The sequence below is a fragment of the Ranitomeya imitator genome, chromosome 3 (assembly GCF_032444005.1).
Source record: "Ranitomeya imitator isolate aRanImi1 chromosome 3, aRanImi1.pri, whole genome shotgun sequence".
NCBI classification, from domain to species: Eukaryota; Metazoa; Chordata; class Amphibia; order Anura; family Dendrobatidae; genus Ranitomeya; species Ranitomeya imitator.
In genome coordinates, this window is record NC_091284.1 from 174,814,354 (window position 1) to 174,831,924 (window position 17,571).

At 46.8% G+C, this 17,571-nt stretch overlaps 1 protein-coding gene across 1 annotated transcript in view; it reads right to left on the reverse strand.

Moving 5' to 3' along the window:
- Positions 1-2,301, reverse strand: part of OTC (ornithine transcarbamylase) — a 69,159-nt gene extending 66,858 nt beyond the window's left edge. The window contains exon 1 of the mRNA XM_069761619.1: positions 2,192-2,301. Coding sequence (XP_069617720.1) covers positions 2,192-2,265 — 74 coding nt within the window. The 5' untranslated portion in view covers positions 2,266-2,301. The remainder of the gene's footprint in view (positions 1-2,191) is intronic.
- Positions 2,302-17,571: the final 15,270 nt, after the last annotated feature.

Sequence of the window (17,571 nt, forward strand, 5' to 3'; positions counted from 1 at the left end):
TTTAGAACGATAACGATAGCGATCCGTGACGTTGCAGCGTCCTGGATAGCGATATCGTTGTGTTTGACACGCAGCAGCGATCAGGATCCTGCTGTGACATCGCTGGTCGGAGCTAGAAGGCCAGAACTTTATTTCGTCGCTGGATCACCCGCTGACATCGCTGAATCGGCGTGTGTGACGCCGATCCAGCGATGTGTTCACTGGTAACCAGGGTAAACATCGGGTTACTAAGCGCAGGGCCGCGCTTAGTAACCCGATATTTACCCTGGTTACCATTGTAAATGTAAAAAAACAAAACACTACATACTTACATTCCGGTGTCTGTTGCGTCCCCCGGCGTCAGCATCCCTGCACTGTGTCAGCACCGGCTGGCCGGCCGTAAAGCAGAGCACAGCGGTGACGTCACCGCTCTGCTTTACGGCCGGAGCTTACACAGTGCAGGGAAGCTGACGCCGGGGGACGTGACAGACACCGGAATGTAAGTATGTAGTGGTTTTTTTTTAACATTTACAATGGTAACCAGGGTAAACATCGGGTTACTAAGCGCGGCCCTGCGCTTAGTAACCCGATGTTTACCCTGGTTACCCGGGGACTTCGGCATCGTTGGTCGCTGGAGAGCTGTCTGTGTGACAGCTCTCCAGCGACCACACAACGACTAAACAGCGACGCTGCAGCGATCGGCATCGTTGTCTATATTGCTGTAGCGTCGCTTAATGTGACGGTACCTTAAGTCTGAGTTCCAAAATGTCGGTCCTTCCTTTCTGAGCTGTGCTGTGCAGCCAAATAGTAGTTTCTCCCCACATATGGAGTATCGGCGTACGCAAGATAAAAAGGACAACATATTATATGGTGCAATTTCTCCTGTTACCCTTATGAAAATGCAAAATTTTGGGCTAAAAAAACTCTTTTGTGGGAAAAATTTTATTTTTTTTATTTTCACAGCTCAATTTTATAAACTTCTGAAAAGCATATGGGGGTTGAATGCGCTCACTACACATCTAGATAAGTTCCCTGAGTTGTCTGCTTTCCAAATTGGTGTCACTTGTGGAGCGTTTCACTGTTTAGGCACATCAGGGGCTCTCAAAATGCGGCGTGGCATCTGCTAATTATTACAGCAAATTTTGCATTCTAAAAGTCAAATCGCGCTTCTTCCCTTCCGAGCCCTGCCATGTGCCCAAACAGTGGTTTCTTCCACATATGGGGTGTATCAGCATGCTCATGAGAAATTGTACAACAAATTTGGGGTCTATTTTTTCCTTTTTGTGAATAAAAGTTAAATGCTCATTTTTACCTTCCACATTCAAAAAACTACTGTGAAGCAACTGAAGGGTTAATGAACTTTAAATGTGGTTTTGAGCACCTTGAGGGGTGTAGTTTTTAGGGTGGTGTCACTTTTGGGCATTTGAAAATCACTTCAAAAGTAATGTGGTCCCTAAAAAAAACAGTTTTGTAAATTTTGTTGAAGAAATGATAAATCACTTTTAACCCTTATAACTTCCTAACAAAAAAAAAAGTTTAAAAAATTGTACTCATGTAAAGTAGACATGTGGAAAATGTTTTTTAATTAATTATTTAGTGTGACATAGCTCTCTAATCTAACGGCATACAAATTAAAAGTTTGAAAATTGCTAAATTTTACAAATTTTAACCAAATTTCCTTTTTTTTCCCACAAATAAACACAAGTCATATCGAAGAAATTTTACCACTATCATGAAGTACAATATCAGAATCAGTGGGATCCGTTGAAGTGTTCCACAGTTATTACCTTTGACACTGGTCAGAATTGTACAATTTGGCTTGGTCATGAAGGGGCAAACAGCCTTGCCGGGAACAGGGGTTAATACAGAAAACCAAAAAAGCAGCCACATAATCTACAGAAATGGGTGCAAAACGTTTTCCGAGTTTATTAGCCAGATGAAACCGTCTACAAAGTGAAAAATTAGAGGCAGCAATCCAAAGATAAAAGGTGAAAACCGTATGGATCTTTGTTCACCTAGAATCCACAATGAAGCGTTTCTCAAGCACAGAATGTAGTGTTGTGGGTGAAAAAAGGCTCACACCGTTCTCAGCTTTTATCTTTGCAATGCTGCCGATACTTTATTTTTTTTTAATTACATTAATATGTAGATTGAATGAAATATTGGAAAAAAGAAGGTCCACTACAATCACAAAAATGTCATAGTAACTTACTGTAAATTACGAACAAGGAGTCTGTTGCTTTGTCCCCAGGCAGCACTGAGTAAGGTCCTCAGGTGGTATAGCATGTTACCTGTGGTCTAATACAAGGCTGTATGAACTGTGGATGTGTACAGGCCATTGATGTATTTATAAAACCTACAGTGATTTCCCAATTGATCAAAGGGTCACCTCACTGCCGGCCTATGTGTGCACAGTCAGGTTCACCTTGTGTAATATTTAACGTCTTTGGAACAGTTTGGGATGGATTTTGCTGTAACTTGAGTTTCAAGTAAATTTACGTTACAAGCTTTTTAATTTGATATTCAATATCACACTACTACCAATGATCCAGTAAAAATGTCATCAGAAGTGGCTACTAGAGCAGACTGATTTGTCTCCTGAGATTGGACAATTTACACGATTATGCACCAACCGAGTAATGTTTTATCAGTGTGTGTCTACATGCAGTGTAAATAAGGAGTGGCATTATTTTTAGTATATTAATAGTTATTGTGAGTCATCAAAAATCGCACACCTGCAATCATCTGAAATCAATCTGGAAAAACATGGCCACGCACTTGAGATAGCTGCCTATGAAGCGTTCATTTGGCTGGCAGCTTTCTATGTAAGGATGATGGGCTGTGCTGTCGTGTTCCCGTCTCTCAAGGCACCAATCGCGTTATGTGTATTGTATGGTGTTAATAATGTCTTGCGTCTTTGTATAAAGCATGATGTAACACATAACCTTTCAAGGTTTAGTTCGGTTCGGATCAGTGAACGTCCCGATGTTTGCCGAACATGTTGGCAGAACGTGTTCGACAAACATACTCGAACCACATAGACTTCAAGGGGAAGGAGAACAAAATGCATAAGCAACACCTTCAGGGACACAAAAAAGCTGCCAAAGCAGCTAAAATTAGGGGCAGACACCAGGAAAAGTGCCATTAATTGTCCCATCAATTGCGCTATAAATAAATCATTTAAATTTTTTTTATGTGGATTCCTCTGCATTTTTGATAACCAGCCAAGCAAAACTGACAGCTGCGGGCTGCACCCCCCAGCTGTCAGCGTTAGCAAGGCCAGTTATAAAGAATAGAGGGGTCCCCATGCTGTTTTTTTAATTATTTAAATAAATAATTTAAAAAAAATGGTTTGGGGTTACCCCCCCATTTTTGACAACCAGCCAAGCTGAAGCTGACAGCTGGGGGCTGGTATTCCCAGGCTGGTAAAGGCCCATGGATATTGCCCCCCCCAGCCTAAAAATAACAGCCTGCAGCCGCTCCAGAAAAGGCGCATCTATTGGATGCGCCAATTCTGGCGCTTTGCCTTGTGGCAGTGGTAAGTGGGGTTTATATTTGTGGGGTTGATGTCACCTTTGTACATCAAGCCTACGGCTTAGTAATGGAAAGGCGATGCCTATCTGTTACTAATCCTATATTTTGTAAACACACAGCCAGAATAAAGTCCATTATTTTAAAGAATGACACAGTCTCACAGTTCACAGCCAATGAATCACGTTCAACTCAGTGACGTCAGTGTGAGTGCCATTACTTATCCCACGGTGCTCGCGCTGATGTCAGTGAGTTGAACTGAGTTCATTGGCTGTGAACTCCCTTTCTGATGGCACTGAAGGACCTTTCTGATGGCACTGTGAGAACTTTCTCACACTTGCGTGACATCAGTCAGGTCACAGGAGTACACCGCAAGACAATGAGCAGCAGTAGCACACGCTGATCAATGTCTCTGCTAGATGACAGGGTGCATAGTCGCATTATGCAACAATGCAGCCTCTCATCTAGATTAGCAGAGCTAGACGTGTGGCCCGACAAATGGATTATTTTCTCAGCTGACAGGTGAGGAATATTGTTTATTATTTTAATTCTTTTACAGGAGACATTGGATTCTGGGTACTGGGCGATGACATAAGTATGGTTCAATTTACATTCATTAAAGGAGTCTGTGTCATTCTTTATATTAACCCCTTAATGACCGCCAATAAGCCTTTTAATGGCGGCAGTTAAGGGTACTTATTCCTCAGCGCCACTTTTAAACAGTGCTGACAAATAAGGTTGTAGTGCCCATTAGCATCGGAAATTCTCCAGGGTCTTAGCTACTGGGGGTAGCTGAGACCCCATAAAACTTGATTTGGGGTGGTTTTTACTGACCCCAGTGTTGCGATCACCGTTATTCACAGAATAACGGCGACCACAAAAAAGTCCAATTTCCTATTTATCTTTCCTCTGATATGATGTAGCACATCAGATGAGAGAGAAATGGGCCCCCCATGGTATCTCCGGTGTTGCTGGACCTTCCTGCATCCCCGGTCCTGTCCTCCAGCCGTCAGCGTCTTCTTCCGGGAAGAAAATGGTGGGCATATGTGCAGTGCGCCCGCGGAGATCTACTGCCGACACCTGGCAGCAATAAGAAATTTTTCCTATTGGTTCATTTGGTCACTATGATAGGGTTTATCACAGTGATCAAAATAAAAAAAACAGTAAATCAAGCCCCCCTTTATCACCCCCTTAGGTAAAAATAGTAAATAAAAAAAGTATTTATTTCCATTTTTCCGTTAGGGTTAGGGTTGGGGCTAGGTTTGGGGCTAGGGTTGTCGTTGGGGTTGTGGTTATGCTTGTGATTACGGTTAAGGTTGGGTATGGGTGTGTTAGGGTTAGGGTTGGGATTAGGGTTAGAGGTGTGTTGGGGTTAGGGTTGAAGTTAGAATTGGGGGGGGTTCCACTGTTTAGGTACATCAGGGGGTCTCCAAACGTGATATGGTGCCCACCATTGATTCCAGCCAATTTTGCGTTCAAAAAGTTAAAAGGTTCTCCCTCCCTTCTGAGCCCTGCCATGTGCCCAAACAGTGGCTTTCCACCACATACGGGGTATCGGCGTACTCAGGAGAAATAGCACAACAAGTTTTGTGGTACATTTTCTCCTGATACCCTTTTAAAAATAAAAAAATGTGGGTCCAAAGTAAATTTTTTGTGAAAAAAGTAAAACGTTCATTTTTAGCTTCCATATTGCTATAGTTTTCGTGAAACACCTGAAGGGTGTTAGGAGTCGAGTTTCCTCTGCTGCACAGGGGGAATCTCGATCCGTGTCTGCTGCGGTCTCCCATTCTGCTTCGGCTGCAGTGGGCTCTGCTCAGTGGAGGCGTCGCTCCCAGCGTCTTGCTGGGACTGATTCTGTGCAAAGGGTTACTGCTGCCTTTTCTGGCTCTCCTGTTGTACTGATCTGCGGCGAGCGGGCTTCTCTGGGACTAAGTCCTTATTTGCACACACTGAGCATGCCCAGGGCAAGATCTCCCGTTGGAGATCGAAGGTCACATGCTCAGGTACTGCAGCACATCCCATTGGTCCTTTTGGCAGGTCCTGAAAGGGCAAAACTTCTGTAGCTGTTTCCTGTGCTGCAGCTATATAAACTGCGCATGACCGCATGGCCATGCGCTAGTATTGTCTTGATATTATGTGTGTGTGTAGATGGATGTATGTCGATGGATGAAAGCTCCTAAGTATCCCTCCCTAGAGTTGTTGGCTGCTCGCGGATGATGGTAGCTATCTAGCGCCCGACTAGCCATCTGAATGTAACACACATCACAGCGTCCTGTTGCTGTGCCCGCCAGTACGGCGCCGTGCGCTTCCTCTGCGCTTTCCTTACCCAAACCTGGGTGGTTAGTGGCGTCCGTCAGTGCGGCACCGCATGCACTCTCGTGCCTATAGATTCTATTTTATAAGTTTCCTTACACACCCAGTTGCGGTGTTGTGCCAGCAAGTGTCTAATCGGACTTCAATCCTGTTTAGGGGTTGAGTTCGCTGACTTCTTGCTCGCGCTCTATGTGCGGTACTGCGGTCCTGTGACGCAACAGGATCGCTTCCTTCACGCAGGGTGAAGTTAACCCATGTGTGTATACTTAGTACCGCCATATAGTCCGTCTTACTAGCAGCAGGGTCTTTTACCTGCACGGTGGACCTCGGACTGCGAACGCACCTAGTTTCATATAATCTATACTTGGTGCGTTCCGCCGGTCCCTAACAAAGGGTTAATAAACTTCTTGAATGTGGGTTTGCGCACCTTGAGGGGTTTTTTTTAGAATGGTGTCACTTTTGGGCATTTTCTATTATACTGACCCCCCAAATCAATTCAAATGTGAGGTGGTCCCGAAAAAAAATTGTTTTGTAAATTTTGTTGGAAAAATAAGAAATCACTGGTCAACTTTTAACCCTTATAATGTCCTAACAAAAATTATTTTCCAAAATTGTGCTGATGTAAAGTTGACATCTGGGAAATGTTAGTTATTAACTATTTTGTGTGACACCAGTCTGATTTAAGGATACAAAAATTAAAAGCTTGAAAATTGCAAAATTTTCAAAATTTTTGCCAAATTTCCGTTTTTTTCATAAATAAATGCAAGTTATTTCGAAGAAATTTTACCACTAATATGAAATACAATATAATAGGGAAAATAACCTCCGGCACTCAAAATCAATTTCACACTTGTTTCTTTCTTGAAAAAAAAAAAATTATTTATTTATCTTCAACACTCAGCCGATATTCATGAACAATAGACATCAAAATCATCCAACGTTTCGGCAATTTTTGCCTTTCTCAAGGAAGTCTGTAGCTCTGTACGCGGTCGGCGTGTGTCTGACAATGTCGGGAGGTGGCGCCTATACAAATATGACAATGGTGTTAGTAGTGGGGGCATCTCATATACGCCTCTCCATTACTAACCTCAAGGCTTGATGTCACCTGACAACACAAAGGTGACATCAACCCCCCTATCACCAAACTTGCTACCGCACCAGGGCAAGTGGGAAGAGCAAGGCTAAGTGCCAGATTTTCGTTTTGGGGAAGATGAGAGCTGAAATTTTGAGTCTTGGAGGGGCCAATATCCATGGCTCCTTCCTAGACTATTAATGTCAGCGCATAGCTTTGGCCTAGCCTTTGCTGGTTTGTAAATATATGGGGACCCTACATAATGTCTTGGGATGGATGGATGAGGGATGGATGTGGAGGATGTGAATCGTCCCCAGAGTAGGGCAATGGGGTACTCGGTACCGGGTCCCTCGGTTCGGGGAATGGGATGTCACGGTGGCTGACCCGGTCCGTGGCCCTCAGGGGTGTCTAGTAAAAGAGTTTATATATGGGATAGTGTTGTGACGCCACCTGTGGTATTCGGTCAGGGTGACCGACGCTGCTTAGGGGTCCACTGGGGTAATGATATGGCAGCTAGATGGTATAGCTTCCCACAGGTGAAGTATGTCCCCAGGGCTTCCCAGAGTGATGATGGTGGATGGTGGATGGTGCAAGGCGCAGTGAATAACGAGGACACAAGGGTGCAGTCTCTTTACCATTACTGAAGGCTGCAGCATCCACAGTCCAGGGTAGGGACCACAGGGTAGGCAGAGTCCAGCTGGTCTGAAGGCAAATCCAAAGTCCCCTATCCAAGAGGAATTCAGTGGCCTTCCCCTAGCGCACAGTAACACAGTAGGTCCCTACTTGCATAAGCGCCAATAAGGTCCTCACTGTTATTAATCCTCTCACTGTTCCCCGTAGTCGGATAGAACAAACCCGTATGACTGATGGCCTGAGGCTTTTTATAGGGACCCTAGAGACGCCCCAGCCCCCACAAGTTGCCACTGTGTCTTCTTAGGTATTAAGGTCGGGCAGCTAATGTGGAATTAACTGTCCTGCCAGTCTCTGAAGTAACGGCATAGAGCTCTTTACTCCCTCGGTGTTCTGGCCACCGGATCTGCGCTTCAGATGGAGGCAGCCTGCTTCTAGCTGGTCTCCCACTGATGTTTCACTCCTGTTGCTATGACTTCTCTGCTCACTCACTACAGCACAATTCTCTTCGTGTCCTTTCCTGGGATACTGCCGCATGAGATACAGGCGCAGCTCCGTGTACCTTCCTTCCTCCTCAGACCTTAGTCTGGATCTGACTGGCGATCACTCCAATCAGCTCGACCTGGAGACCTTTCCTCGTCGGTCCCCGGCCAGGAACCCTCCTAGTTCTGCCTAACTTCCTAACCAACCCACCAGTTTTACCCTGTGTGAGGAGTGGCCTAATGGATAGAACCTTTGCTCCCCCTGGTGGACTGGTGTGTGAAGTGTGTGTGTGGCTGTGATACCTGGGCAGAAGATCTCCTTCATTGCCTTCAGACGTAACATCACTCCTCCTGGTGGAAGAATAACATTACTGCAACGAACCGGGACTCTGGGGCGCTGCAGATGGATAATGGATAGATGAAGGTGGGATGGATGGATGAGGGAGGGATGGATGGATGAATGAGGGTGGGATGGATGTATGTATGTATGAGGGATGGTTGGGCGGATGGATGAGGGATAGATGGGGAGGGATTGATGGATGAATGAGGGAGGCATGGATGCATACAGCACATTATGCTCACCTATGTAAAAGCCTTTTCATTACTGGTTAGTGCGATCAGCTGAGTCATTCCTCTACTGCCTAGCACTATGTGCTGCACAGGGAGGCTGGAGCTGAAGCAGGAGGGGGGAAGTCTGGCAGAGACTGGGGGGATGATGTCTATTGTGATGTTACTGACCAGTTTCTGCCAGATAGGAAAGCTCTAGTCGGTGAGTGAGCAGCTCCTCCAGAATCAGGAGACAGCTGCTCACCAGACTAAGTGTGATATCTAGGACACCATGCAGAATGCTGACAGGGAGAATATTACAAACTGTCAGCATTCTGCAGCCTAGGTACACACACAGATTATACAGAAAGCCCGGACAACCCCTTTAATGAATCGGCCCCCATATGTGTAAGCCAGCTTAACCCCTTCCCGACCCATGACGCCACGTAGGCGTCATGAAAGTCGGTGCCATTCCGACCCATGACGCCTATGTGGCGTCATGGCGGGAATGCTTCCCTGCGGGTCCGGTGACCGGGGTCATTCAAATGTCACCGTACCCGCAGGTGCAGGGGGACCTGTACTTCACCCCAGGGGGGGTGGCTTTGCCCCCCCGGGTCTACGATCACCGCTGCTGACCTTTTTTTAACCCCCTCCAGCTCTGATTGGAGCTAGCGTCCATGTGACGTTAGCACTCCAATCAGAGCTGGAGGGGCGGAGAAAAACAGCGTCTGCCTCGCTCCTCAGCTTCATCCCATCCGTGGAAGCTGAGGAGCGAGGTGCCCGACTGCTCACCTGCCCCCCCAGACTCCGCGATCGCCGCCGCAGCCGCCGCACACATCTTCAGAGCGCCGCCGCCGTATCCCCCACTGCCACCGCCGCCTCCCCCACTGCTACCGCCAGTACCACCGCTGCTGCTGAGGACAGGTACCTCCCCTCTCCTGTCCTCCACTCCCCCCAACCTCCGCTCCCTCCCCCCTGCCCCCCCCGATCATCCCCCAGCCCCCCTTTATCACCAGCTCCTGCTCTATTTTCTTTTCTCCTATCGCCCCCTGCATCTGTTAGCCCCTCCTCCCCTGGTGATCATCCTCCTCAGTGATCACCACTAATCACCCCCTGCCCCCCCCCTGATCACCCCCTACCCCCCCGATCACCCCCTGCCCCCCCCCTGTCCACCTGATCACCCCCTGCCCCCCTTTATCACCTGCTGCTGCTCTACTTTCTTTTCTCCTATCGCCCCCTGCATCTGTTAGCCCCTCCTCCCCTGGTGATCACCCTCCTCAGTGATCACCACTAATCACCCCCTGCCCCCCCCTGATCACCCCCTACCCCCCCGATCACCCCCTGCCCCCCCCTGTCCACCTGATCACCCCCTGCCCCCCTTTATCACCTGCTGCTGCTGCTGTGTTTTCTCTCCTACTGCCCCCTGCGTCTGTCAGCCCCTCCTCCCCTGGTGATCACCCTCTTCAGTGATCTTCAGCTAATCACCCCCTGCCCCCCCTGATCACCCCCTACCCCCCCTGATCACCCCCTGCCCCCCCACTGTCCACCTGATCACCCCTCTGCCCCCCTTCATCACCCGCTGCTGCTGCTGTGTTTTCTTCTCTCCTACCGCGTTTGCGTCTGTCAGCCCCTCCCCTGGTGATCACCCTCTTCAGTGATCACCGCTAATCACCCCCTGCCCCCCCTGATCACCCCCTGCCCCCCCCGTCCACCTGATCACCCCTCTGCCCCCCTTTATCACCTGCTGCTGCTGCTGCTGCGTTTTCTTCTCTGCTACCGCCCCTGTGTCTGTCAGCCCCTCCTGCCCTGGTGATCACCCTCTTCAGTGATCACCGCTAATCACCCCCTGGCCCCCCTGATCACCCACTGATCACCCCCTGCCCCCCTGATCACCCCCTGCCCCCCTGATCACCTGCTGCTGCCAGCTTCATCTCCATCTGACGCTGCATCTCCTCAGCCCCCTCCTGTCCCCCCGCGCCTGACAGCCCCCCGCGCCTGACAGCCCCCACGCGCCTGACAGCCCCCACACGCGTCTGACAGCTCCCCGCACCTGATAGCCTCCTCCTGCAGAAGAGTTGCACCAAACACTCGCACATACACACGCACACGCAACACTATAATAAAGTTTAGATTTTTTTTTACACACGCACACGCACCACACACACAATGTCCCGCTCATCCCAGTCATCCCAGTCACAAAGGCTGTACTCAGTTGAGGAGGCATATTCCTTTCTTGCCTCCGAAGCTGATAGTGAGGGAGAGGACCCCACTTTTCTGTATTCCTCCCACTCTTCCTCCCCTAGTGACACCGACTCGCCACCCCCAAGATGTCGCAGGCCGAGAAATCGTCCGGAGCCCAGGGGAGGGGAGCCGGAGCCCAGGGGAGGAGAGTCGGAGCCAAGTGTAAGTGACCCCCAACCTAGTGCTAGTGACGCCCAACCTAGCACTAGTGCCCCCGTCTGGACCCCCGTCCCTGAAAACTTTGCTCCACGGATTCCTGATTTCATTCCCCAATCAGGAATCCAATTTGAGACTGCCAACCTCCGGGAGATAGACTTTTTCAAAGTCTTTTTCTCGGAGTCAATCGTCAGTCTCATGGTGGAGCAAACAAATTTGTACGCCCTGCAATTTTTTGCCCAAAACCCAGTTTCATCATTTACTACTTGGAAGCCCGTTGACTCCGTAGAAATGATGAAATATTGGGGACTGGTCCTTCACATGGGAATTGTGAAGAAACCAGAACTTCGCCAATACTGGAGTACTGATATTTTATATCAAACTCCAGTATTTGGCATGGTTATGAATCGCAAACGTTTTGAGGCGATTCATAAATTTCTCCACTTTAGGGACAATACGGACATCCTTCCTCGCGATGACCCGAATTTTGATAGATTGTTCAAAATTCGGCCGGTCATCGAACACTTCAGCAACAAGTTTGCTGAAGTGTACATTCCCCAAAGGGAAATTTGTGTGGATGAATCCCTCATCCACTTCAAAGGGAGGCTTCAGTTCCGTCAGTACCTGCCAAGCAAAAGGGCGAGGTACGGGATAAAACTCTACAAGATCTGTGAGAGTACCTCAGGGTACACTCTCAGCTTTAGAGTTTATCAAGGAAAGGACAGCAGTATCCAGCCCCCAGATTGTCCACCTGCTCTGGGGGTGAGTGGGAAAATAGTGTGGGATTTGGTTCACCCACTGCTTGATAAAGGTTACCATCTGTACGTTGATAACTTTTATACAAGCATCCCACTCTTTCAGTCCCTCTCTGCCAGAGCTACCGTTGCTTGCGGTACTGTGCGCAGAAACAAGAGGGGTCTCCCTTTGTCACTAATTGAGCAGGTTCTCCCAAAGGGTGAGAGCCGGGCCCAATGTAGTGGCAACATGCTTGCGGTCAAGTTCAAAGACAAAAGGGACGTCTTTTTCTTGACAACAATCCATGGTCCCGGCACCACGGCCAGCACTGTTCGAGGTACCCCAGCACAGGTCCACAAACCGGACTGTGCCCTGGGGTACAACAAACACATGGGGGGAGTTGATCTTTCTGATCAAGTCCTCCAGCCCTATAGTGCCATGCGGAAAACGAAGGTGTGGTATAAAAAACTGGCTGTGCACATCGTACAAATGGCACTGTATAACGCATACGTGCTATCACGATGTGCAGGCCAGACCAACAACACCTTCCTTCAGTTCCAGGAGGCGGTGATAAAGGCCCTGATGTTTGGAGACGAGGAAGGAGCGGGCCCCAGCACTGCTGGAACTCAAGTCTCCCGTATGGTACCGGTGCAACATTTTCCCTGTGAGGGGAGAGCAAAAAAAAGGTGCCGGGTGTGCTATAAAAGGGGGATAAGAAGGGAAACTCGTTTCCAATGTGAAACGTGTCCCGACAAACCTGCACTGTGTTTGAATGAATGCTTCAGAATTCATCACACGTCCGTGGACTAGCCACATCCTGATATTCCACTACAGAACTCACCCACACCAGGCTGATATACACAACACCACACACACACACTAACCTGACGTACACTACACCACACCCCAACCTGACATACACTACACCACACACACCAACCTGACGTAGTGTGTCAGATTGGTGTGTGTGGCGTAGTGTACATCAGGTTGGTGTGTGGTGTGGTATAGTGTACGTCAGGTTGGTGTGTGTGTGTGGTGTACAGTACACCACACACACCTACCTGACGTACACTACACCACACCCCAACCTGACATACACTACACCACACACACCAACCTGACGTAGTGTGTCAGATTGGTGTGTGTGGCGTAGTGTACATCAGGTTGGTGTGTGGTGTGGTATAGTGTACGTCAGGTTGGTGTGTGTGTGTGGTGTACAGTACACCACACACACCTACCTGACGTACACTACACCACACCCCAACCTGACATACACTACACCACACACACCAACCTGACGTAGTGTGTCAGATTGGTGTGTGTGGCGTAGTGTACATCAGGTTGGTGTGTGGTGTGGTATAGTGTACGTCAGGTTGGTGTGTGTGTGTGGTGTACAGTACACCACACACACCTACCTGACGTACACTACACCACACCCCGACCTGACATACACTACACCACACACACCAACCTGACGTAGTGTGTCAGATTGGTGTGTGTGGCGTAGTTTACATCAGGTTGGTGTGTGGTGTGGTATAGTGTACGTCAGGTTGGTGTGTGTGTGTGGTGTACAGTACACCACACACACCTACCTGACGTACACTACACCACACCCCAACCTGACATACACTACACCACACACACCAACCTGACGTAGTGTGTCAGATTGGTGTGTGTGGCGTAGTGTACATCAGGTTGGTGTGTGGTGTGGTATAGTGTACGTCAGGTTGGTGTGTGTGTGTGTGTGGTGTACACTACACCACACACACCTACCTGACGTACACTACACCACACCCCAACCTAACACTACACAACCCAACCTGACGTAGTGTCAGGGTGTGTATGGCGTAGTGTACGTCAGTTTGGTGTGGTGTGGTATAGTGTACGTCAGGTGTGTGTGTGTGTGTGTGGTGAATACTACACCACACACACACCAACCTGACATACACTACATACCTTCCATACACAACATAGTGTCCGCTAACGATTGGAGCTAATTTTTCATTCAAAAAGTGAAATGGCGCTCCTTCCCTTCCGAGCCTTGCCGTGCGCCTAAACAGTGGTTTACGCCTACATGTGAGGTATCGGTGTACTCAGGAGATATTGCCCAACAAATTTTAGCATCCATTTTATCCTGATGCCCATGTGAAAATGAAAAAAATTGAGGCTAAAATAAAATTTTTGTGAAAAAAAAGTACTTTTTCATTTTTATGGATCAATTTGTGAAGCACCTGGGGGTTCAAAGTGCTCAATATGCATCTAGATAAGTTCCTTGGGTGGTCTAGTTTCCAAAATGGGGTCATATGTGGGGGAGCTCCAATGTTTAGGCACACGGCGGCTCTCCAAACGTGACATGGTGTCCGCTAAAGATTGGAGCTATTTTTTCATTCAAAAAGTCAAATGGCGCTCCTTCCCTTCTGAGCCTTGCCGTGCGCCTAAACAGTGGTTTACGCCTACATGTGAGGTATCGGTGTACTCAGGAGATATTGCCCAACAAATTTTAGCATCCATTTTACCCTGATGCCCATGTGAAAATGAAAAAAATTGAGGCTAAAATAAAATTTTTGTGAAAAAAAAGTACTTTTTCATTTTTATGGATCAATTTGTGAAGCACCTGGGGGTTCAAAGTGCTCAATATGCATCTAGATAAGTTCCTTGGGTAGTCTAGTTTCCAAAATGGGGTCATATGTGGGGGAGCTCCAATGTTTAGGCACACGGCGGCTCTCCAAACGTGACATGGTGTCCGCTAAAGATTGGAGCTATTTTTTCATTCAAAAAGTCAAATGGCGCTCCTTCCCTTCCGAGCCTTGCCGTGCGCCTAAACAGTGGTTTACGCCTACATGTGAGGTATCGGTGTACTCAGGAGATATTGCCCAACAAATGTTAGCATCCATTTTATCCTGATGCCCATGTGAAAATGAAAAAAATTGAGGCTAAAATAAAATTTTTGTGAAAAAAAAGTACTTTTTCATTTTTATGGATCAATTTGTGAAGCACCTGGGGGTTCAAAGTGCTCAATATGCATCTAGATAAGTTCCTTGGGTGGTCTAGTTTCCAAAATGGGGTCACTTGTGGGGGAGCTCCAATGTTTAGGCACACGGCGGCTCTCCAAACGTGACATGGTGTCCGCTAACGATTGGAGCTATTTTTTCATTCAAAAAGTCAAATGGCGCTCCTTCCCTTCCGAGCCTTGCCGTGCGCCTAAACAGTGGTTTACGCCTACATGTGAGGTATCGGTGTACTCAGGAGATATTGCCCAACAAATTTTAGCATCCATTTTACCCTGATGCCCATGTGAAAATGAAAAAAATTGAGGCTAAAATAAAATTTTTGTGAAAAAAAAGTACTTTTTCATTTTTATGGATCAATTTGTGAAGCACCTGGGGGTTCAAAGTGCTCAATATGCATCTAGATAAGTTCCTTGGGTGGTCTAGTTTCCAAAATGGGGTCACTTGTGGGGGAGCTCCAATGTTTAGGCACACGGCGGCTCTCCAAACGTGACATGGTGTCCGCTAACGATTGGAGCTATTTTTTCATTCAAAAAGTCAAATGGCGCTCCTTCCCTTCCGAGCCTTGCCGTGCGCCTAAACAGTGGTTTACGCCTACATGTGAGGTATCGGTGTACTCAGGAGATATTGCCCAACAAATTTTAGCATCCATTTTACCCTGATGCCCATGTGAAAATGAAAAAAATTGAGGCTAAAATAAAATTTTTGTGAAAAAAAAGTACTTTTTCATTTTTATGGATCAATTTGTGAAGCACCTGGGGGTTCAAAGTGCTCAATATGCATCTAGATAAGTTCCTTGGGTGGTCTAGTTTCCAAAATGGGGTCACTTGTGGGGGAGCTCCAATGTTTAGGCACACGGCGGCTCTCCAAACGTGACATGGTGTCCGCTAACGATGGAGATAATTTTTCATTCAAAAAGTCAAATGGCGCTCCTTCCCTTCCGAGCCTTAGCATGTGCCCAAACAGTGGTTTACCCCCACATATGAGGTATCGGTGTACTCAGGAGAAATTGCCCAACAAATTTTAGGATCCATTTTATCCTGTTGCCCATGTGAAAATGAAAAAATTGAGGCTAAAATAATTTTTTTGTGAAAAAAAAGTACTTTTTCATTTTTATGGATCAATTTGTGAAGCACCTGGGGGTTCAAAGTGCTCACTATGCATCTAGATAAGTTCCTTGGGGCGTCTAGTTTCCAAAATGGGGTCACTTGTGGGGGAGCTCAAATTTTTAGGCACACGGGGGCTCTCCAAATGTGACATGGTGTCCGCTAAAGAGTGCAGCCAATTTTTCATTCAAAAAGTCAAATGGCGCTCCTTCCCTTTCAAGCCCTGCCGTGCGCCCAAACAGTGGTTTACCCCCACATATGAGGTATCAGCGTACTCAGGACAAATTGGACAACAACTTTCGTGGTTCAGTTTCTCCTTTTACCATTGGGAAAATAAAAAAATTGTTGCTGAAAGATCATTTTTGTGACTAAAAAGTTAAATGTTCATTTTTTCCTTCCATGTTGCTTCTGCTGCTGTGAAGCACCTGAAGTGTTAATAAACTTCTTGCATGTGGTTTTGAGTACCTTGAGGGGTGCAGTTTTTAGAATGGTGTCACTTTTGGGTATTTTCAGCCATATAGACCCCTCAAACTGAGTTCAAATGTGAGGTGGTCCCTAAAAAAAATGGTTTTGTAAATTTCGTTGTAAAAATGAGAAATCGCTGGTCAAATTTTAACCCTTATAACTTCCTAGCAAAAAAAAAAATTGTTTCCAAAATTGTGCTGATGTAAAGTAGACATGTGGGAAATGTTATTTATTAACTATTTTGTGTCACATATCTCTCTGGTTTAACAGAATAAAAATTCAAAATTTGAAAATTGCGAAATTTTCAAAATTTTCACCAAATTTCCAGTTTTTTCACACATAAACGCAAAAATTATCGACCTAAATTTACCACTAACATGAAGCCCAATATGTCACGAGAAAACAATCTCAGAATCGCTAGGATCCGTTGAAGCGTTCCCGAGTTATTACCTCATAAAGGGACACTGGTCAGAATTGCAAAAAATGGCAAGGTCTTTAAGGTCAAAATAGGCTGGGTCATGAAGGGGTTAAAGGGTTGTTCCCCAGAATAACCCTTGTTAATATCCCATGTTAGGCACACTGATGTAATAGAAGGAGTTCCCCATACGCAACCTCTCCTCTGGATGCCAGCAAGGAGCCACTTTGCTACACTCCACATGTCCACTTTAATGGCCAACATATAAGACTATGTTCACATTGTGTTTTACCGTGGCTCTGTTGGGCTCACGTCTGAAGTCTTGGCGACCACCTATCAGTGACTCTATCTGCATGATTACAGTCAATTTCATTATTAGCATATAAGCCTGAATCCCGTTGCTTCACATGTAAGCCCTGATGAAGCCACTGATGTAAGTGCTAAATGCAATGTGAACTCTGCTTAATAGCACATTCCTGGTTATTAAAAGCAAGATGAATTAAATTCTCCCCAAAATTCAAGAATTAACACAGCAAAAAAGGCAAGAGTATTTACCTGCCCAGGTCACAGAGCTAATGCATCAGGATGAAGAAAACCCATGTTATAAAGATGGCGGCAACACAAATGCAAAATATCGATGAGACAACCACTCACAACCTACTAATTCATGGTGGGGGTGATTGCTTGGTATTAATATTGTACACAAAAAAGGCTTGTATAGGGCGCTGGTCACACACGGCTAATGCACAGTGTCCGGCTTACTGCCATTTAGTGATGCCCATACTATTAGATTAGGCAGGCTGCCCAGCACTATATAAATGCACCCCATGAGGACAGACACGCTAGTTTATAAGGCCCACATTGATTGGGCTTGGCTGCAATCTAAAACATA